The following is a 22,440-nucleotide window of genomic DNA, read 5'->3' as shown; positions in this document are numbered from 1 at the left end:
CAGATCCTCCCTCTTTTCACAGGTTCCCAGGTAGCAGCAACTTTATGGTCGCTGGACAGGTAAGTGGAAGAAGCCGCAGTACCTTCCTAGACATCATCCCACCCCTGGTCCTGACACACAGATACAGGAGACACAGTTGTCCTGGGGTTGTTGGGCCTTAGTTCTGGCCCTGGGTCACCTCAGGCACAGGACCCTCTTTAGACAGGCCAGTTCTGATCTCTGGTTCCCAGGCTACCAGTACTTCTGTCCCACTTGCCTACAAATTCAGGGATTCCCATGAACCCCCTCCTCAGTTTTGATAGTTGTACTGAGGTAGTCTCCTGTGTCCAGTGGAGAGGATGAGATGGTGAGATGTTCCTGGGACAGGAGCCAGCCTGTCCATGTGCCTGGAGGTGAGACCAAGTGGGGCGTGTCCAGCAAACTGCAGGACCCAGGACGTGGGTGGATGAAGACAGAGCAGAGCCTTTCCTGGGGTGGCAGCCTGAGGAGCTGGATGATTTTCTGCTGTGCAGGGTGAGAGACAGTCGTCTGACGTGACACCACGACGTCTGCCTTCAGGTGAGAGTAGGGACACTGTGTCTGAGACGGGAAGTGAGAAGTGGGAGTGACGGGACTTCCTTGGTGGTCCAGGGGCCAAGACTCTGTGCTCCCAATGTAGGGGGCCCAGGGTTCGATCCCTGGTCAGGGAACTAGATCCCACATGCCATGAATAAGAGCTGGTGCAGCCAACAAAAAGTAGGAGTGATAAGCAGGAGGATTGTCCAGAATTTCGTATCCTCGTGCTGAGTCTGAGATATGGCAGGGGTGTCTCACGGGAGGTGTCAGGTATACAACTAGACACACATCTGGAGACCAGGTGGGGGCGGGGTCCAGGTGTGAAGATACTCCTGAGCAGGTGGACAGCAGGTGGACCATGTCAGATTCAGGTCCTCAGATCACGGTGTTGGTGCCATGAAGGCTGGAGGGTGGGGAGGGTGTTTTGGTTACAGAGGCCGCTGTGAACTCATGTGTCCCCCTCCTGACAGGGCCATGTGACCTTTGAGGACGTGGCGGTGTCCTCCCAGGAGGAGTGGGGGCTCCTCAGTGAGGCTCAGAGACTCCTATACTATGACGTCATGCTGGAAAACCTGTCCCTGATAGCCTCCCTGGGTAAGAACTGCGTCCGCACACACCGCTCATGCTGGGCTCGGCCCTTCTGTCTGCTTGGCTCACTCCAGCCTTCCCAGCCTGGGCCATGGACACTGCTTCCTTCCCTGGCTTCCTGGCATTTGAGCTGTGCCCCCCTCCTCATAGATGTTCAGTCTGTGTCACGTGCCCTGAAGCCTTTCACAGAAGGGTTTGTTCTTGGAGGCTTGTTCCTGCTTGTCCACTTCTCCTTTGCTTTGCCATTACTTGGTGCATTGACTGTTGTGCTGGGTGGAAGAGCTGTGTCACAGGTTCTAACCTATTTTTGTGCCGCACCTGCCTCAGTGATAACAGACACTTACGTGGTCAGCATTTGTGGTCAACACTAGGTTTTTTTTTTCAAGACTCTCCTCGAGGTTCTCCTAATAATAAGTATTTTTCCTGAAGTCTGTCTTTGTTTGGGTCACTCTGGGCTGGTGTCTTTGACTGCCCAGTTTGGTCTGGTAGGTTAATCAGGCCTTTGATCTGGTAGGTTCCACCCTCACCCATCCTGAGCTGAGGGGCAGAGGCAGCCCTGGGTGCCTGACAAAGTAGACATCTGTCTGGTCATAGGAAGAAGGTTGACAGGATCCAGGGCCTGGCGAGCAGGAGCTGTAGGAAGGCATGATGTCGCTGATGAGTTCTAATCCTGCAGGGACAGGGCTTTCCTCCACGACTGTGTTAGCTTTCAGCTTATCCTGGCTGAACCTCACTTCTGTCTTCCCCGTTTTGACGCTTCCCCCTTTTGTCTATTTCTACTGCGAGCTCATACCCCTGTCCTTTTCTGCCCCAGTGTCGCCTGCATCTCTCCTTTCCCTCTCTCCCTGCAATCTTCACCAATGGAAGTCTGTTCTTTTTTGCTAGTTTTTTTGTTTGTTCACTTGTGGTTACCACACTGGTGGCATGTGGGATCTTAGTTCCCCAACCAGAGATAGAATCCCCTCCCACCCCAGCATTGGATGGTGGATTCTTTACCACCGAATCATTGGGGAAGTCCTAGTAGTTGATTCTTTTTTAATTTTAATTGGAAGATATTACTTTACAATATTGTGATGCCTCCACCATACATCAACATGAGTCGGCAATAGGCACGCATACGTCCCCTCCTTCTTGAACACCCCCTCCCACCTTCGTCCCCACGCCATCCCTCCAGGTTGTCGCAGAACACCGGCTTTGGGTTCCCTGTGTTATACAGCAAACTTCCATTGGCTATCTGTTTTACATATGGTAATGTATATGTTTCCATGCTATTCTCTCACGTCATCCGACTCTCTCCTTCTTCCACTGTTTCCAAATGTCTGCTGTTTATGTCTCTGTCTATTTTGCTACCCTGCACTGTTTACAATAGCTAGCATGTGGGACAACCTAGATGCCCATTGGCAGATGAATGGATAAGGAAGTTGTGGTACATACATACAATGGAGTACCACTCACCTATAAAAAGGAACATACTTGAATTAGTTCTAATGAGGTGGATGAACCTGGAGCCTATTACACAGAGTGAAATAAGTCAGAAAGAGAAAAACAAATGTCATATTAATGTGTGTGTGTATGTATATATATATTTGAAATCTAGAAAGACAGTACCAGTAATCCATTCTTAATGTATCTTGGGAGGTGCACATTCGTATATACTCCTCGAACACTGAGTAGTCAGGTGTGAATGCATTTTCCGGAAGTGGGGCACATTCTGCCTAGCACACTTGTCACCACCCCAAAATCCTGCTGAACACCTGCAGAAGAGTGGGTAGTTCCAGGCCTCTCCTCTTAGCACAGCACCATATCCCGGCATCCTGTCTTTTTCCCTGTTCTCTGATCACAGAGGCCTAGTATTCACAGTAGCCCCTTCTGCCACCTGTCTGCCTCCCTTGTTTGAATCATTTGCCATGGGCTTACTCTCTGATATGTCATAAAGAAATCTGTAATGGGTTTGTGTCCGACAAAAGTCTCCACACACTTTATCAGTACTTTTTGTTTTCCTTTCAGGTTGTTGGCAGGGAGGAGAAGCTGAGGAAGCCATTTCTAAACAGTGTGTTTCTGTAGAGCAAGTGACACGAGACAGGAATCCACAGCCAGACCCTTCTATCTTGAAGACTCTCGCTTCCAGTATGTGTGCCCTGGTAGAGAAAGATATTCTGTACCTGGCTGACACTGTGTTCAGGTGCAGAGAGATTGAGAAGACTTTCCTTGGCAGCCTGAGCTTTCTCCAGTACCATTCTTCCCATGATGGAGAGCATCCATGCAGAAGCAGGCAGAGGAGAGAGGTCTCTCACTCTGGGCAAGGACATTACAAGTGCAGCGAATGTGGCAAAGCCTTCAGTAAGAAGTACACATTCACGGAGCCCTGGAGAGTTCACACTGGAGAAAAACCTTATTTGTGCAATGACTGCGGGAAGTTCTTTAGACAGAGCTCCAGTCTTATTCACCATCGGAAAGTTCACACAGGAGAAAGGCCTTATGAGTGCTGTAACTGTGGGAAAGTCTTTGTCCACAAATATAAACTTTTTGAACACCAGAGAACTCACACTGGAAAAAGACCCTATGAGTGTAATGAATGTGGGAAAGCCTTCATTCGCAAGGATTCACTTGTCCAGCATCAAAAAATCCACACTGGAGAGAATCCTCATAAGTGCAGTGAGTGTGGGAAGTGCTTCCTGTACAGAAATAACCTTCTTGCTCACCAAAGGATCCATACTGGAGAAAAGCCTTATGTGTGTAGCAAATGTGGTAAGTCTTTCATCTTCAAAATAAGGCTGCTTTATCACCAGCGAGTCCACACTGGAGAAAAACCTTTTATGTGCAGTGAATGTGGGAAAGCCTATGTCTACAAAGGAAGTCTTGTTGTGCATAAGAGAATTCACACTTTGGAGAAGGCTTATGGATGTAACAAATGTGGGAAATTGTTTACAACCAGCTTCGCCCTCAACAGACATGAGAATATTCACATGGCACGAAGGCATTACCAGTGCACTGAATATGGGAAAGCTCTCAATGGCAAAGTTAAACTTGATGAGCCCCAGAGAACCCACACTGGAGAAAGACCCTATAAGTGTAACAAATGTGAGAAAGCCTTCATGCGCAAGGCTACACTTGTTTATCACCAAAAAGTCCACACCGTGTGCAGTGAATGTGGGAAGCCCTTCACTTACAAAACAAGTCTTGTTATCCACCAGAGAATTCATACTAGATGAAAGCCTCATGAGCATAGTTCTTTGTAGGCAGCTCCAAGTTCATAAAAAACAGGAAAGTTCCCACTTGGGAAGTGCCCTTCTGAACTTAGGCTTGCCTTCATTCGAGTTAACATCTGGTAGCACAGCTTCTGTGTTGTAGAGTAGGTGGATGTGCAACTTTTGTGGAGTCACTCAACCTTTTCTAAAGTGGTTAAATCTTTTTACAGTCTCACTGGAAGCACTAAAATCCGAGTTTCTGTTCTTTCCATTCTTGGCAACACTTGGTGTGTTTGGGCTTTCTCATTTCTGTGATGTCATAGCTGTATCCAGTGATTTGAAGTAGCATTTTCCTAATGACATGATGCTGAGTCATTTTCCATGTGTTAATTTCCACCCATATATCATTGGAAATTGCTGTTCATATGATTTACCCTCTTAATTACTGACTTGATGTTTCTTCATGGATTATTGATTAAGATACTCTGCTGGAAATATTTACCAGTATTCCTCCAGAGACTTGGTCATCTCAGTTCAGTCACATTTCCAGAGAAAGAGTTTTGTTTTGTTTTGTTTTGTTTATTTATTTGCCCATGCTGCTGGACATGAGGGATCTTAGTTCCCCAACCAAGGATCAAACCTGTGCCTCCAGCAATGGGAGCATAGAGTGCTAACCACTGTACCACCTGAGAATTCCCAAGATGCTTTAATTTTAGTGTAGTTTAATTTGTCCATTTATTCATTTACTGATTATTCCTTTGGTGTTATAAATAAGAAATATTTCCCAAATTTAAAGACAGAATTTTTCCTATATTTCCTTCTGTAACTTTTAAATTTAGGTTTCTTAATGATATTAATAAGCCATCCTCAGTTGATTTGGAAAGTTATTTTTTAAAAAAATATGGATACCCAATTGCTGCAGTGATATTGATTTAAAATAGTATAGCTTATTTCTTGAATTGCTTTAGTATCTTCATGGAAGGTCAATCATGTCTATATATGTCTATTTCTGGACTTTCTCTTCAGTTGCATTTATCTACTTTATTTGTGCCAATACTTTCATGTGTTAAATAATTTATTTTTAACAATAATATGTCTTGATCTCAAGGTTGTGTACTCCTTGGACTTTCTTTATCCAAGTTATTATGGCCATTCTTGGTCCTTTGCCTTTCCATAGGAAGTTTGTTTGGCTGCTCAGCATATGGGATCTTAGTTCTCTGAGGAGGAATTGAACCTGTACCCTTGGCAGTGAAAGTGCAGAGTTCTAACCACTGCATCACCAGGGAATTCCCCCATATAATGTTTAGAATCCACTTTTCAATTTGTGCATAACAAAAATTCCTGCTAGAGTTTTGATTGGAATTGCATTTAATCTTCAGTATGGTGGAAGTGAAAGAGGAGAGTGAAAAAGTTGGCTTAAAGCTCAACATTCAGAAAACTAAGATCGTGGCTTCTGGTCCCATCACTTCATGGCAAATAGATGGGGTAACAGTGGAAACCATGTCAGACTTTATTTTTGGAGGCTCCAAAATCACTGCAGATGTTGATTACAGCCATGAAATTAAAAGACACTCCTTGGAAGGAAAGTTACGACCAACCTAGATAGAATATTGAAAAGCAGAGACATTACTTTGCCAACAAAGGTCCATCTAATCAAGGCTATGGTTTTTCCAGTAGTCATGTATGGATGTGAGAGTTGGACTGTGAAGAAAGCTGAGTGCCAAAGAATGGATGCTTTTGAACCGGGGTGTTGGAGAAGACTCTTTCGAGTCCCTTGGACTGCAAGGATGTCCAATCAGTCCATTCTAAAGGAGATCAGTCCTGGGTGTTCTTTGGAAAGACTGATGCTAAAGCTGAAACTCCAATACTTTGGCCATCTTGTGCAAAGAGTTGACTCATTGGAAAAGACTTTGATGCTGGGAGGGATTGGGGGCAGGAGGAGAAGGGGACGACAGAGGATGAGATGGTTGGATGGCATCACTGACTCGATGGACATGAGTTTGGGTGAACTCTGGGAGTTGGTGATGGACAGGGAGGCCTGGTGTGCTGCAACTCTTGGGGTCACAAGGAGTTGGACATTACTGAGCGACTGAACTGAACTGATGGTGGTGCAGTGGTAAAGAATCTGCCCGCCAATGCAGGGGACCTAAGAGACTTGGGTTCCATCCCTGGGTTGGGAATATCCCCTGGAGTAGGAAATTGCAACCCTCTCCACTATTCTTGCCTGGGAAATCCCATGGACAGAGGAGCATTTTGCGCTACAGTACATGGGGTCACAAAGAGTCAAACATAACTGAGCAACTAAGCACACACATACACAGAAGAAAGACTGTGTCCCAATCTATAAACATAACTTTTTATTCAGATCTTTAATTTTGTTAGCAGTGTTTTTTAGTTTTCCCTTTGTAGATCTTAAACATTTCCAGGTATTTTCTACCTGTGATGATATTGAATGGAAAAATCTTCAATTTGTGGATTGTTCATATCTATTACACATAGATATCAAAGTAATGATAGAAGTGATCCTTCTTGTTTTTGTGTTTTGTTTTTTTTCCTTGGTTTCTCTCTCTCTCTCTCTCTCTTTTTTCTTTTTTCGGACAGCTTGTGAAATCTCAGTTCCCCAACCAGGGATTGAACCCAGCCCACAGCAGTGAAAGTGCTAACCATTAGGCCACCAGGGACCTCCCTAGTAGTGATCTTTCTTAATCTTGTAAATAAAGAACATCTACATAAAGCTATTAGAAAGACTACCTTTGAATCATTGTTAAAATATCCGCATTAGAATAAAAGGAGGACAGTGGGTTCTAGTGTCATCCTGGAGTTCTGGTTTCATTCAATAGGCAAAATAGTGACTGCAGCAATAGGAAAGGATGAAATAAACCACCTCAAATATGCCCTCAGTTTCCATCTTCACTAGAAGTCCCAATATGGACACTCAGTTTAGTGCCTCAACCCATCATAAACGCCTAATTTTTTCATCACCCATTTTCTGCCCTTCTTAACTTCCTTAGGACCCATCACCATCCATTATACTATGCAACTTAATGTCGTAGATGAGCTGCTGATTGTATTTTCTAACAAATACAGAGAAAGTTCCAGTAGGAAAATGTGTGTTTACATGTTGTATACTAATGCATTCCATATTCCTAGATATATGTCTGAAACACCAACACATATTGATGTCTTGAAATAGATAAGATGAAAACACACATTTCATGTTCATTTGCACAACTGTGGATATATTTGCTAACTCTCACCCTGCTTTTTCCTGTATGTTTCTAGAAACTTGTCCATTTCTTCTAGGTTGTTGAATTTATTGGCTTATGACTGTTCATAGTATTTTCTTAGGAGTTTTTGTTTGTTTTTCTATAGTATCAGTTGTTACTTCTCCTCTTTGATTTATTTTGTTTATCTGGGTTGTCTCCCTTTTCTTTTTGGTGAGCCTGACTAGAGATTTTTTTGTTTACCTTTTCAAAAAATTATCTCCCGGTCTTACGAATCTTGTCTTTGAAAAAAAAAAAAAAACACCTGCTTTATTTCTTTCTTTTACATTTATAATTTTATTCCTTCTGCTGACTTTGGGTTTTGCTCTGGTTTTTTTTTTTCCTAACTGTTTTAGGCGGTTGGTTAGGTTGATCTTTTGAGATTTTGTTTGTTTCTGGAGGAAGGCCCATCTCACTATGAGCTTCCCTCTTAGAACTGCTTTTGCTGCATCCAATAGACTTTTATAAGGCTGTGTTTTCATTGTCATTTTTCTTGAGGTATTTTCTGATTCCCTGCCTGATTTCATCATTGACCCATAGGTTTTTTAGTAGCATTTTGCTTAGTCTCCATGTAATTGGGTTTTTGTTTTTCCTCATGTTTATTTCTGTGATTGATTTTCTGAGTTTATATTACCATGCTCTGAAAAGATGCTTTAACTTTCTGTCCTCTCAAATTTATCAAGGCTTGTTTTGTGAGGTTGTGTGTAGTCTATACTAGAGAATGTTCCATGCACACTTGATAGGAATATATATTCTGGTTCTTAAAAAAAAAAAAAAAATCCCAGGAAACGAAAGTCCAGGGCTGGACTGCTTCACAGAGGAGTTTTACTAAATATATAAAGAGCTAATACGACTTCTCAAACTGTTCCAAAAAACTAAAGAGGATGAAACACACTTAAATTTATTCTACAGTGTCATTCATTATTGCCCTGATACCAAAACCAGTCAAAGACACTATAAAAATGAAAAAGAAAATTAAAAGTAGGGACGGGGGATGAATTCTGATCCTGAGTGGTGTTTGAGGTTGAAACCCTAGTGCATGGTTCGACTGCATGACTTGTGGTTTTGTTCTGTCTTTGAAAAACAACTCAGTTTCTTGTTAGAAACAGGCTACGGCCAGATTTAGTCTGATTCTGCAGTTATACATTTCAGGCAGTTTTCCTGGCCTTTGCTTATATTCTTATGGGAAGAGAAACCTAATATCACTGACATGATTCACATGATTGATATCTTAGGTTTTGACCAAACATATTCTGCCTAAGGTTGGGTTTTGCAGAAGCAGAACCTGACACAGAGTTCAACGACATATGATTTATCTAGGGGAAATTAATATGAGAAGTTTAATGACTGAGTGCAAGCAAAGGAAAAGAGCTAGCAAATCAGGTGCAGCCTGATTTGAAATCTCTTATCTGAAATCTACCTTTTGGAGATCAGGAATGTGAATGGTAAGTACCACATGTTTATTCCACCTTAAGAAAAAGGAGCATCTTTTTGTAGCTCCAGACAATCCTTTAATATTTCCCAGATATCCTGCTGTTTATTTTTTCTAAAACATTAGATTTACGTGTAACTGTAAGAATCCAGGTATGCGACATTTTACTTGGCATTATTTCTGTACATTAATTTCTTCTCTTGGGGAGTCTGGATTGCAGAGCTCTGATCATTCTTTAAAAATCAGCCCATCAAAGAATAAAACATCTCACTTGTTTTGCCAAAAGAAAAGTCAGGGCTTCCCTGGAGGCTCTGGAGTGGTAAAAATCCACCTGCCAAAAAATAAAAAAGAATCCGCCTGCCAGTGAAGGAGACATGGGTTTGATCCCTAACCTGGGAATACTCCACATGCCCATGGAGCAACTAAGCCCGTACACCACAACTGTTGGGCCTATGCTCCCCAAGAGAAACCACAGCAATGAGAAGCCTGCACACCTCAACTAGAGAGTAGCCCCTACTCATCAAAACTAGAGAAAAGCCCACACAGCAGTGAAGACCTAGCACAGCCAAAAAGAAGTAAATAAATAAAGTCATTTTAAAAAATCAGAGTATCAGAGTCCTACATTCAAATGCCTACAGCCTGTCTCACTTGGGTGTTTGATAGATTCTAAGATAAAATATGTTCAAAAGCAAATTTTAAATATTTCCTTCTAACCGCCTCCATCTATACCACCACCACCCTTCCCATCTCAATGACTGATAAATCTATCCTTCCAGCTTAGATAGAAACCTTGAGTCATCTTTTTTATTGTAGTGTGAGGCTGACTAGGAGATGGAGAAGCCATGTTTTGATCTGATGACATGAAGCTGTGTAAGCACAGCCATGTGCAGATCTTCAGTGATAAAGACACTATATAATGAAAACATGTGGCATCTTAGAGTGAATTTTCATTGAATAAGGACGAACGTACAGAATGAAGTGATTGTGCCTAATCTTGCTATCAGACGGAAACTGGTGAGGAATCACCTTTCACAATCTTCTCAGAAATAATTTCAAATCCTCTGGCAGATAGTATTGCCATTACACCAGATTGAAATAAAAAAACATTATGTTTATCTGAGTTCAGGAGGCCACTTTGGACACATTTCTACCACTGCAGGAAATGTCTTGCAGAAAATGCAATTTGGTAAATTTGCTTTTCAAATAGATCTCAGGTGTCATCACCACTAAAAGAAATAAACTTGCCTTGTAATGTGCAGTGAGAAATGCTATATTGATATAACAGGTGGGCTGGATAGGAATACAATCGGTGAGTATAGAGGCAGGGAAAATGTGTTTTTTGAGGGAAAGGGAGACAGCATCTTGGCCACATAATTCAAGGCTACCTGATATCTCTGCCTTCCTGTCTATGAAGTCTTTTCCCTGTGGTCCATCACTGGTGTTGGAGTTCACAGAATGACCTTCAGGCTTCTGTCTCCTTGTGTTGAAGAGCAGCAAGATAATGTTTATCAGGTCCAATCTTTGAATGGATGCACTTTTTTTTCCTCTCTCTCTTTTCTGCTGCACCACACGTGGAATCTTAGTTCCCTGATCAGGGATACACCCGAGCCCTTTGCACTGGGAGCACAGTGGCTCAGTATTTTGGACCACCAGGGAAATCCCTGAATTTGCTTCCACTCTGCGTATCATGGTCCAGCGTATCCCTCTGAGACTTTAGCCTTATGGCACATGAAATAACACGTTTAAGAATTTTCCTTAGCTGCGGAAGATACTACACGGAAACGGGGTGGTGGCCATTTAAGAAGACACCAAGAGCCGCTTCTTCCCGCCCCCCACCCTTCTCCTCCCCGCCCCCCGCCCCCCGGAGCCCGAGGATGTCATTTTCCAGAGCCCTTTACGCGGGTACTTAGAATCCTCGGCAGAAATTCCCGGAACCGCGCCCTTCGAAGTACCAGGACGGGTGGCGGCAGCCGTGTTACCCAGGAGGCTCCGCGGCAAGAGGCGGTTGCTCTGGACCAATGATTGTGCAGGACCGGGATCCCGCGTTGCACGAGACTTCCGGTGGCGTCCTCGCTGGGGTCTCGTTGGCTCCACCTGAGGCGTGCTTAGCTTCGCAGGCACGTCGGAGCCTGTCAGCCTACTCGAGGCTGGAGCAGAGCGAGTGGGGAAGAGCCTTCCTCCCCGCGCTGCCCGGGAGTCGAGTCGAGGGTGGGCGTGGTGGGGGTGGTGCGGCCGTCGGAACCCTCCGTGGTTCCCCACCTTGCGTGGCCTGGGGGCCCTGCGCAGGGCACCATGGCGGCCCTGGCGGCACAGACCTACCCGGCACCGGTGAGTGGGTGGCCCCTCAGGCCCTTTGAACCCCCCGCCACGTCGTCCCAGTGCCTCCACAGAGAGGAAAGTGTTGCCCAGGGTCTCTGCTTCCCCTAACTCTGGGGACTGTGGAGGCGGGTCAGTCAGTCCCAGCCGAGTGTCCTAAATCCAGGCCGGGGTTGATATGGACGGGTTCCCAGTGCAGTTGATCTGTGCAGGGGTGTCCCAAGCACATGAACCGCTAGATGAAAATGCTGGAGGTGAGGCTGAGCAGTATTAAGTTGTGACTCACATAGCCTGTTGGAAACCGTGGAGAAAGGTCTGGAGTGGCGGACTGAAGAAAGGGTCCACTTGTTAGGTTGGTGGGCACCATGGAGGATTTGGAGGCAAGGAGGGAAGGAAGCTGATCCAGACTTTAATAGGTTTCCTCTACATGTCGAGTGGAGTCGCCAGTGAAGGAGAGGGCTCCCTGTAACCCCCACACATACGTGGAGCCCTCTGTGCCATCCTCCATATGTGTATTGCAGGTGTGCAGAACGAACTTTAGAGCCCGTATCCTGGCTTCAGCTCCAGGGTCTGTCCCTGCCCACTAATGGGGAGTGTTGCTAGGTCCTGACTCTGCGCAGTTTCCTGTGCTGTGAAATGGGGTTAATCCCAGCATATTCTTCCTGGGTTCTGGTGAGAGACGAGTAGGGCAGGGTGTGAAAAGCAGTGACGGCAGCACAGTGCACTCAGAGACGCCCAGGAAGTGCTAGCTGTGGCTCTTCCGTCACTCTGATTTCTAGGGTCGAAGGAGGTCTTCTCCCCTAGGCTTGTCCTAACGGCAGTGCTGAAGAGATGGGGTCTCAGACCTTCTCTGTCCCTGGACACCTGAATGGAGCGCTTTCAGGAAAGCGCTCAAGCAGCAGGATGGAGACTTCAGTGTGTGTTGTGTCCGTGCCCTTCCCAGGGCTGTGACCTTGAGCAGGTCTCATCACTGCCCTTGTCTCCCATACCTTGGGGTTAATGAGGGTATTAACATTTCCTTCTCCTGGCTTACGGTGATCAGAGAGGGTGTTCCCCAGGATCCAGCCAGGTAGCATCGCTCCATACACTTCAGGAGCAGAGCCCCTGTCCTGAGATGATCTTAGGGACACCCCCCCCCCGGGGAATCAGGTCTTGGGGTTCCCCTGGTCTCAGGCCTGTGTCCAGGTGAGGCCTGCAGGAAGGAGAGCCTGGGGACAGATGCACAGTGTGTGAGAGTCAGGATGCTCAGTCATGTCAGACCTCGTTCACTCCTGTGTCCCCATGGACTGCAGGCCGCCAGACACCTCTGTCCATGGCATTCTCCAGGCAAGAATACTAGAATGGGGTGCCATTTCCCACCCCAGGGGATCTTCTCGACCCAGGGTTTGAACTCGCATCTTGCATCTCCTGCATTGGCAGGCAGGTTCTTTACCACTAGCACCACCTCACTGCTCCTCTGCCAGGAGGACCCTGGGGTGGGCTGAGAGCCAGGAAGGTCACTGGATTCATCTTGGCAGTTGCCATCTGTTTATGCAAAACTAGATTGCCATTTTCAGCAGCAAATTCATCCTTCTATTAAAGACATTTCCTTTTATGTGAAAAGTGAGTTGATTAAAGATAGGGTGATGGTGCCTTGTGGGAGCCTTTGAATGTCAACACACAGCAGGCCCCAGAATTCTCTCCAGCGTGTGACACTGTTTGCTCTAGTCACAGCCCCAGTCACCACCAGGAATTGTCTTGTGTATTTGCTTTTTGTTTGTGTGGCCCCCTCATCAGAGAGGGCTTTTCACATTTGCTCCCAATCTGTGTGCATCCTTGATCCCTGATAGGTCAGTTGGTAAAGAATCCGCCTGCGATGCAGGAGACCTGGGTTCGATCTCTGGGTTGGGAAGATCCCCTGGAGAAGGGAAAGGCTACCCACTCCAGTATTCTGGCCTGGAGAATTCCATGGACTGTATAGTCCAAGGGGTTGCAAAGAGTCAGACATGACTGAGCGACTTTCACTTTCTCTAATCTTCCCACTCTGTTTTCTTTTTCTTTTTAATAATTTTATTTATTTATTTATTTATTTATTTATTTATTTATGGCTGTTCTGGGCCTTTGTTGCTGCACAGGCTCTTTCTGCTTGCGGTGAGCCGGGGCTACTCCTTTTTGTGGTGTGCGGGCTTCTTATTGCAAATGCTTCTTTTGTTGCAGAGTCCGGGCTCCAAGCACTGGGACTTCTGTAGTTTAAGGACATGAGCTCAGTAGTTGTAACTCCTGGGCTCTAGAGCACAGAATGAGTGTGACGCCTGGGCTTAGTTGTTCTGAGGCATGTGGGATCCTCTTAGACCAGGGATCAAACGGGTGTCTCCCGCATTGGCAGGCGGATTTTTTACCACTGAACCATGAGGGAAGCCACCCCTCTGTCCCCCACTCTGTTTTCTCATCACCAGAATCCTTAGAGCCAGCTGATGTTGTCTTGCTCATTCATTCAGTTGCTTATTGAGGATCCGTGAACCCCTGTTTGCTGCTTTATCCCTGGGCCTAGAACAGGGCCGGCCCTATATGTAACGGGCTCACTAGCTGCTTGTGAGCTAGTGGGCGCTCATGACACTTGGAATCAGTTCAGACCCCAGCACGGCCCCCTGCAGCTGTCCCTCTGACTCCCTCTGTGTGGACTGTGTATCCCCTTCCCCTCCCACCCTTCCCCAGCTCACTGCCCTCCAGCTGCACCATCCTCCACTTGCCAAACTCTTACCGACTTCCCAGCCTTTGCCCTTGCAGTCCTCCCCACTCAGAATGGTCTCCAGTTCATCCCTGTGCATTGTTCAGATCTTTGCTCAAATACCACCTCTTCTTTGAAGCAGTTCCTGATAAGTACCACCTGCACCCATTTGCTTGGGATCTGGCTTTTTTGTGCAGAGCTGTGTGCTGGTTGAGATTTTCCAGGGCCTTAGAGGGGCAAAGAGGAGAAATAATCGTAAAAAGCAATGGTCATAGCGGGCTTTTATGGGGCCCTTGGTTTGCTCTGAGGGACCTTTGTTACCTTTCGTCTCCTTCAATCCCCACCTCTTCAAAATTAGGTTCTGTTATTTTACAGAATGCTTTATAGAAGAGAAACTTGAGGCTCAGAAATGTTGTTACCTGCACCAGGTTACACAGTTCTCAAGTTAGCTGAAACTCAAACCTTGTCCCTCCGCCACCAGAACCTGTGTTCCCAACTACAGCAGGCTGGAAAGGTCTGAGGCAGACACCTGAAATAAACAGGCTCTGATCCCATCCAACAGCCCCAAAGCACATGATGCTACTCTGTTTGACTTGCCAGGCACCAGTGACCCTCAAGGATGTGGTTGTGACCTTCACCCGACAGGAGTGGAAATTACTGGACCCGACTCAGAGAACCCTGTACCAGGAGGTGGTGCAGGAGACCTCCGGGCTCCTGGCCTCACTGGGTAAGTTTCTCCTCACCTCCATAGTGGCAGGGGTGGGAGTTCTGCAGCCTCCTTCTGGGTTCCATCCTCTCAAGGCCTGGATGGTGGAGCCACCCGCCCCCCTCGTCCCCCAGCCCATCTTCCTCGCCATGTTCTGGGCTCGCTTCCTCCCACCTGCTCTCCCTTTGTCTCCAACATGGATGGTTGAGCAAGAAGCCTGGTCCTCCTGGCGGGAGGAAGTGGGGCTCCTGGGAGCAGGGTGTCCTGAGGACCTGTCCCCAGGACCTGGGAGAATCCGCAGGCAGATGCGCACCCTGGCTCTGGGTCTCACCCTGGCTTCTCTCCGTGAGTCTGCTTGGGTCACTGTCTTTTCACAACAGCTTTGGGTAGGAATGGCCACCTCAGTCCTTCTCTCTGAGACCCTCAGACTTCTTATCTCTACATTTTCCAGCATTTCTATGTCATACCCTTTCTGTGAAGGTGTTTTTGTGATAGGAAGTGACCTCTTGCCCCAGCACTCAGCAGGGGCTCAGCCTGAGGCCCCTGTAAAAGATTCCCCTGATAGGGATCTGACTGACCCAACTTGGCTGGGTCAGGTGACCCCAGGCCTGATCCCAGAGACCTGATTTGAACTGGCCTGTGGTGAGAATCTGGCATCACCTGGTGAGACACATGAACTTAGATTAATCAGAGAACATCTGTGGGGAAAGTGGGTGTCTTTTCCAGGGGTCCCGTGGCTGCATGTGAGCAGGTTTTGGATTCTGTAGGATGGAGGCTGTTGTGTAGACATTGCCCGAGGCTGGTGTTTGTGCCTTGGTTTCAGGACCCAGGGCAGCATTTTTTTTTCGTGCATGGGAGCACTATAATTCTGAAATCTTCCTTGTCCTAAAAATCACACTCTGTAGAGAGAGTCTTCATAGTCTTTACAAAACACCTTTGTTCTGTATGTCCACAAACAGGGTATCCCATTTCCAAACCAGAACTGACCTGCCTGTTGCATCCTGGACGAGAGCTACGGATGGTGAAGAGAGCTCTTTCCCCAAGCACTTCCTCAGGTGGATTGCCAAGATCCAGGCAGTGGTGGTCACTGCAGACTGGGAGGGACTGTTGCCTCTGAAATTCTGGGGAAGCTTCTTATTGAGACCTCTCTGGGGACACAAGTTACACCCAAGTTGAAAAGGCCAGAACCAGCTTTGAACAATCATTAGATCCCTTGTGCAGCCATACCCAGGTCCTGTTCATTATATGTGAACAGTCATTAGGTCCCTCACCCAGCCGTGCCTAGTTCCTATCCCTCATATACCCCACATCATTCCGGACTGCATCGCCTTCCTGAACTTCACCCCTGTCCACCTCTCTCACCATCTCTTGTCTGCATGATACTGCACGCCCGTGATCTCTGCACTTCTGCTGTGTCTCCACACCAGCTCCCCCAGCCACTCACCTCGCCTCAAACCCTCACCACTCTCCACCTGCTGAAACCTCAGCCTGTGAGAAAATTCATGTCGGAAAGAAAGACTGCTTGCCTCTCTTTCCCTCTACTCAATCCTTTCAGACTCATCTGCATCTGATTGCCACTTGAAGCCTTTCTTCTCACCTCCCTCTGTCCCTCCCATGACAAATTCCTGCATTAGAAACATCTCCCACCTTGGGGGTTCCTATCATCTCTTATTCCCAATCCCTGAGACCCCCAATCCCTGAGCTCTAGAATGGCCTCTGATCAGTGTGACTGTCTGTACAACCAGCTTCTCAGAGGCTGTTTGTAGAAGAAAGGTCTACACTAGACTTCCATTCATCCCCCTTATTCTTTTTGTTTTTTTTTTTTTAAACTGAAGTGTAATTTACACATATCAGTGTTCATGACTCTTAAGGGCTTAGCTTGATGAATTTTGACACATGAATAAATCCAAATAACTACCATCAGGTCAAGATCCTGACCTTAGGAGGCTCCTGCAAGCCTTCTTAGTCCATACAACTTCTTACAAACATAACCACCAGTACAAGGAATTTTTACTATTCACAAGTGGGTAAAACAGAACTTCCTAGTGTGTTTTCTGCTTATCTCCTATTGATCATCAGGATGTTTCTGAGATTCATTGAGTTCAGTTCAGTCACTTAGTCATGTCTTGACTCTTTGGAACCCCATGGACTGCAGCATGCCAGGCCTCCCTGTCCATCACCAATGCCCAGAGTTTACTCAAACTCATGTCCATCGAGTTGATGATAGCATCCAACCATCTCATCCTCTGTCATCCCCTTCTCCTCCCGCCTTCAATCTTTCCCAGCATCAGGGTCTTTTCAAATCAGTCAATTCCTCACATCAGGTGGCCGAAGTATTAGAGTTTCAGCTTCAGCATCAGTTCTTCCAATGAATATTCAGGACTGATTTCCTTTAGGATGACTGGTTAGATCTCCTTGCAGTCCAAGGGACTCTCAAGAGTCTTCTCCAATACCACAATTCAAAAGCATCAATTTTTGGTGCTAAGCTTTCTTTATAGTCCAACTCTCACATGCATACATGACCACTGGAAAACCATAGCCTTGGCTAGATGGACCTTTGTTGGCAAAGTAATGTCTCTGCTTTTTAATATGCTGTCTAGATTGGTCATAACTTCTTCCAGGGAGCAAGCATCTTCTAATTTCATGGCTGCAGTCACTGTCTGCGGTGGTTTTGGAGCCCCAGAAATAAAGTCTGACACTGTTTCCACTGTTCCCCCATCTATTTCCCATGAAGTGATGGGACCAGGTGCCATGATTGTAGTTTTCTGAATGTTGAGCTTTAAGCCAACTTTTTCACTCTCCTCTTTCACTTTTATCAAGAGGATAATTCTCTTTAATTCTTTTTCACTTTCTGCCATAAGTGTAGTGTCGTCTGCATATCTGAGGTTATTGATATTTCTCCCAGCAATCTTGATTCCATCTTGTGCTTCTTCCAGTCCAGCGTTTCTCATGATGTACTCTGCATATACGTTAAATAAGCAGGGTGACAATATGTTAGGTCCACCTACTCCTTTCCCAGTTTGGAACCAGTCTGTTGTTCTATGTCCAGTTCTAACTGTTGCTTCCTGACCTACATACAGATTTCTCAAGAGGCCAGTCAGATGGCCTGGTATTCCCATCCCTTTAAGAATTTTCCAGAGTTTGTTGTGATCCACACAGTCAAAGGCTTTGGCATAGTCAATAAAGCAGAAATAGATTTTTTTTGGAACTCTCTTGATTTTTTGATGATCCAGCAGATGTTGGCAATTTGATCTCTGGTTCCTCTGCCTTTTCTAAAACCAGCTTGAACATCTGGAAGTTCACGGGTTCACGTACTGTTGAAGCCTGGCTTGGAGAACTTTGAGCATTACTTTACTAGCGTGTGAAATGAGTACAATTATGGAGTCGTTTGAGCATTCTTTGGCATTGCCTTTCTTTGGGACTGGAATGAAAACTGACCTTTTCCAGTCCTGTGGCCACTGCTGAGTTTTCCAAATGTGCTGGCATATTGAGTGCAGCACTTTCACATCATCATCTTTTAGGATTTGAAATAGCTCAACTGGAATTTCATCACCTCCACTAGCTTTGTTTGTAGTGATGCTTCCTAAGGCCCACTTGACTTCAGGTTTCAGGATGTCTGGCTCTAGGTGAGTGATCATACCATCGTGATTATCTGGGTCATGAAGATCTTTTTGTATAGTTCTTCTGTGTATTCTTGCCACCTCTTCCTAATATCTTCTGCTTCTGTTAGGTCCATAACAATTCTGTCCTTTATTGTGCCTATCTTCCCTGGTGGCTCAGACGGTAAAAGCGTCTGCCTGCAATGTGGGAGACCTGGGTTCAATCCCTGGGTCGGGAAAATCCCCTGGAGAAGGAAATGGCAACCCACTCCAGTATTATTGCCTGGAGAATCCCATGGACGGAGGAGCCTGATGGGTTACAGTCCACGGTGTTGCAGAGAGTTGGACACAACTGAGCAACTTCACTTTTTCTTTCTTTGCATGAAATGTTCCCTCAGTAGCTAATTTTCTTGAAGAGATTGCTAGTCTTTCCCATTCTATTGTTTTCATCTATTTCTTTGCACTGATCACTGAGGAAGGCTTTCTTATCTCTCCTTGCTGTTCTTTGGAACTCTGCATTCAAATGGGTATATTTTTCCTTTTCTCCTTTGCCTTTAGCTTCTCTTCTTGTCACAGCTATTTCTAAGCCCTCCTCAGACAGCCATTTTGCTTTTTTGCATTTCTTTTTCTTGGGGATGATCTTGATCCCTGTCTCCTGTACAATGTCACAAACCTCCGTCCGTAGTTCATCAGGCACTCTATCAGATCTAATCCCTTGAATCTATTTGTCACTTCCACTGTATAATCGTAAGGGATTTGATTTAGGTTAAATCATAGTCATTCATGTGGTTGCACTTGCTTGGAGTGTGATGCTTTCATACTGTATAATATCTCATTGTAGCAATATGTTGCTATTCATCCTCCTGTTGATGAACATCAGTAGTTGTCGTTCAGTCGCTCAGTCGTGTCTGACCCTTTGAAACCCCATGGACTGCAGCACACCAGGCTCCTCTGTCCTTCAGTGTCTCCCGGAGCTTGTTCAGATTCATGTCCGTTGAAGCGGTGGTGCTGTCTAAGCATCTCATCCTCTGCCGCCCCATTCTCCCATTGCCTTCAATCTTTCCCAATAGCAGGGTCTTTTTCAGTGAGTTGGCTCTTCGCATCAGGTGACCAAAGCATTTTTTTGGACATTAGAAACATAACCACTGTGAGCAGTTATGTTGGGCATATACCCAGAATTGGATTGACTCAGACAAGGGATAGGTGTATATTTAACTTGAAGAAAAAGCACCCAACAGTTTCCAGTGTGGTTGACCTTCTGGCACTCCTGGCAGCCGCATGTGAGTCCCACTGCTCCCCGCTCTGTCAGTGCTTGCTGTTCTCTCATCACTCTGCGGCACTTCAGATGAGATTCTCAAGACCACATACCTCCAGCCAAACCACAGCAGGGTATCAGGGGTCCACATTTCCGTCTTCCTTTTCCTGCTTGCTTGGTGATTTTGTTTCTTCTGTGTTGGCATTACTGATAGGCCTCATTTGTATATTGGAATCCCTTCAGGTGACAAAGCAAAAACCAAGACCACAGAGACTACTGCTTCTCAGCAAGCCTTGTTCAAGGGACGCTTACTTCAGAGGTCACTGACTCAGGAAGGCTGCAGTGTTTCTCCGTTGGGGCAAGCTCAGGAACCGGAAGGAGCGTCAGAAAAGCAGGGAGGGCATTTGAAGATGGCAACAGTCCTCCGCAAGGAAACCCTCCCTGGAAACAGAATCCCTGAATGTGGTTTTCTGGGAAGAGGCAACAGTCTGGGCTCAAAAGATTTACAAGATCAAGTCTCCTCAGGAGATGCTCCTCATGCACGTGAGTCACATGGATCAAGAGCAGACCCACTGTTTCACGGAGGAAAGAATTCCTACAAATGCAAGGAATGTGGGAAAGGGTTTGTCAAGAATCGCTTTCTTCTTCGACATCAGCGGATTCACACTAGAGTAAAACTCTATAAATGCAGAAAATGTAGCAAGACATTTCTCAAGAAAGCAGACCTCACTCTACACTACAGCATTCACACTAGGGAGAAACTCTACGAGTGCAGTGAGTGTGGGAGAGCCTTCAGCCGCAAGTCTCACCTCACAGAGCACCAGCGGATTCACACTGGAGAGAAGCCTTTCGTGTGCGCTGAGTGTGGCAAAGCCTTCAGCCGCAGGTCACACCTCACGGGGCACCAGCGGAGTCACACTGGAGAGAAGCCGTATGTGTGCAGTGAGTGTGGAAAGGCCTTCGCCCACCACTCTGACTTCATTCGGCATAATAGAACCCACACTGGGGAGAAACCGTTTGAGTGCAAAGAGTGTGGGAAAGCCTTTAGTGACAGCTTTTCTGTAACTCGCCACATGAGATGTCACTCTAGGGAGAAGCCCTATGAGTGCAGTGAGTGTGGAAAAACCTACAGCTACAGCTCAACCCTCACCACCCATCAAAAGATTCATAGTGGAGTGAAATCCTACACATGTCTGAGATGTGGCAAAGCCTTTTACAAGAAGGCTGGGCTCAATCAGCATCAGAGAACTCATATCGGGAAGACTTCTTTAAAGTAACTATTGTGGTGAATAGTTTGGCCAGAGGAAAAGTGTTCTTTGGCATCTGAGACTATGTACCCAAGTAATACCCTATGTCCCCTCATGTGCTCAGTTTTGCTGTGATTGTGTGTTACCTTTAGCTGTAGCTGAGCCCTTTCACTGAGGAGACCATGTCCCAAGACATGATGTGGTTCTCAGCAGAAGGAGTTTCTTTCTACACCTCAAAGTTCCTTGTTACATGGCCCATGAAGAGACCTGGAACTCAGTTTGTCCCAACACAGGAGTACGTGCATCCCCATGGATGAAGGACCCCTTTCCCTAATGGCCTGTGTCACCCCATCTAATTTTCTGTGTATAGAGGGGTCCACTGTGCTCTTGCTGGTTTGATGGGCAGGAGTCGTGAGAACCCCATCTTTCATCCCTGTTGCTCCACGCAGTGTCCTGGGTTATGGAGATACATGGGTGACTGTGACATGAGTCTTGTGACTCATGTCTAGAATGGGAAACCGACATAACACACAGGTGAGGTGCGCCAGTGTTGTTGCTGTGATAGTAACATGCCTGCAATCCCCATTCAGCATAATGAGGAACAAGGTCAAAACTTTGGCGTGGAGGCCAGATGTGATCAGGAGGAGTGGTCCAGTGGCTGCGAGCTTGGACTCTGGGGACAGTTGGGATGCCAATGTTCCTGAGCTGTGCCTATCACCATCTGGATGACCTTAGTGATGTCACTTCCCCACAAGTCTGTCTGCATGTCTGTGAAAGTAGAAAGATGGCTGTTAAACTAATGCGTGGGAAAAGGAACAGAAGGTATACAGGACTGTGAGGGACAGAAGAGCCCCAGCCATGTTTGAAGATGGAGAAGAGCACTCCTTGCAAAGGGAACAGCATGTGCCAAGATCCTGAGGCAGGCCAGAGCTGGGACTGTCAGAGGAAACAGCTGAAGACCAGAGGAAGCAGGTGATGGGCAGTGAGACGGAGGGGCAGGGCATCATGAGAAATGTGGGTTGTATTGCAACTGCTCTGGGAGCTGAGGAAGGGACTCACAGGACAGCAGGATGATGTCATTTGTCTCTAAGCCTCCCTTTGGCTGCTGTGTGGAGCACAGACTGAGGAGGACAAAGAACTGATGTTGGAGAGAGGGAGGAGGCCACTACAGTCCAGGAGGATGTTGACAGTGGACTGGCCCAGGATGGTGGCTTAAGAGATGACCTGGGACATATTCGGAGGCAGAGTTGATGGGACATGTGCGTAGTTTGGATGTTGGGGTGAGTCTCCGGGAATGACTCTGCCCCTTCAGCCCTGACAGAGCCCTCTGCATCCATAGGAAACATGGCCCATGGCTTGACAGTGTGTCCAGTTTCTCGGTCACAAGTGTCACAGTTCCCAGTTTTAACGACTGTGGTGAGTGAGGCTTAAGGTCCTTTTCTGGGACACACACAAGTCAGAAAGACTTCTTATAGATCATCCTGGTAGTTTGGGCAGTTGAATTTTCCATGAGCTTATTTCTCTGACCCAGGAAGGGTCCTGGCCCTGCCCAGATTATATGACTTCAGGCAGGAGGGTAAGGAG

The 22,440-nt window shown here is 46.4% G+C and overlaps 2 protein-coding genes across 2 annotated transcripts; both read left to right on the top strand.

The window, feature by feature from the left end:
• Positions 1,023-5,739, top strand: LOC102191455 (zinc finger protein 17-like). The gene is made up of 2 exons (XM_018063468.1): positions 1,023-1,149; positions 3,151-5,739. Exons 1-2 carry the CDS (start codon positions 1,116-1,118, stop codon positions 4,353-4,355), a joined length of 1,239 nt encoding a protein of 412 aa, XP_017918957.1. The 5' UTR covers positions 1,023-1,115; the 3' UTR covers positions 4,356-5,739.
• Positions 11,319-20,886, top strand: LOC108638102 (zinc finger protein 805-like). The gene is made up of 3 exons (XM_018063256.1): positions 11,319-11,354; positions 14,650-14,776; positions 20,195-20,886. Exons 1-3 carry the CDS (start codon positions 11,319-11,321, stop codon positions 20,884-20,886), a joined length of 855 nt encoding a protein of 284 aa, XP_017918745.1.

The sequence above is a fragment of the Capra hircus genome, chromosome 18, assembly GCF_001704415.2.
Source record: "Capra hircus breed San Clemente chromosome 18, ASM170441v1, whole genome shotgun sequence".
NCBI lineage: Eukaryota > Metazoa > Chordata > Mammalia > Artiodactyla > Bovidae > Capra > Capra hircus.
The sequence above is the reverse complement of the archived record's forward strand: the minus strand, read 5'-3'. Positions and strand labels throughout refer to the sequence as shown.

Bases quoted from the DNA above. Each gene is read 5' to 3' on its own strand.
- LOC108638102 (XM_018063256.1), top strand. From the start codon at position 11,319: ATGGCGGCCCTGGCGGCACAGACCTACCCGGCACCG. The intron at 11,355-14,649 runs GTGAGTGGGTGG...TTGACTTGCCAG, and splicing joins CACAGACCTACCCGGCACCG to GCACCAGTGACCCTCAAGGA. The intron at 14,777-20,194 runs GTAAGTTTCTCC...TGTTTCACGGAG, and splicing joins CGGGCTCCTGGCCTCACTGG to GAAAGAATTCCTACAAATGC.
- LOC102191455 (XM_018063468.1), top strand. From the start codon at position 1,116: ATGCTGGAAAACCTGTCCCTGATAGCCTCCCTGG. The intron at 1,150-3,150 runs GTAAGAACTGCG...TTTTCCTTTCAG, and splicing joins GTCCCTGATAGCCTCCCTGG to GTTGTTGGCAGGGAGGAGAA.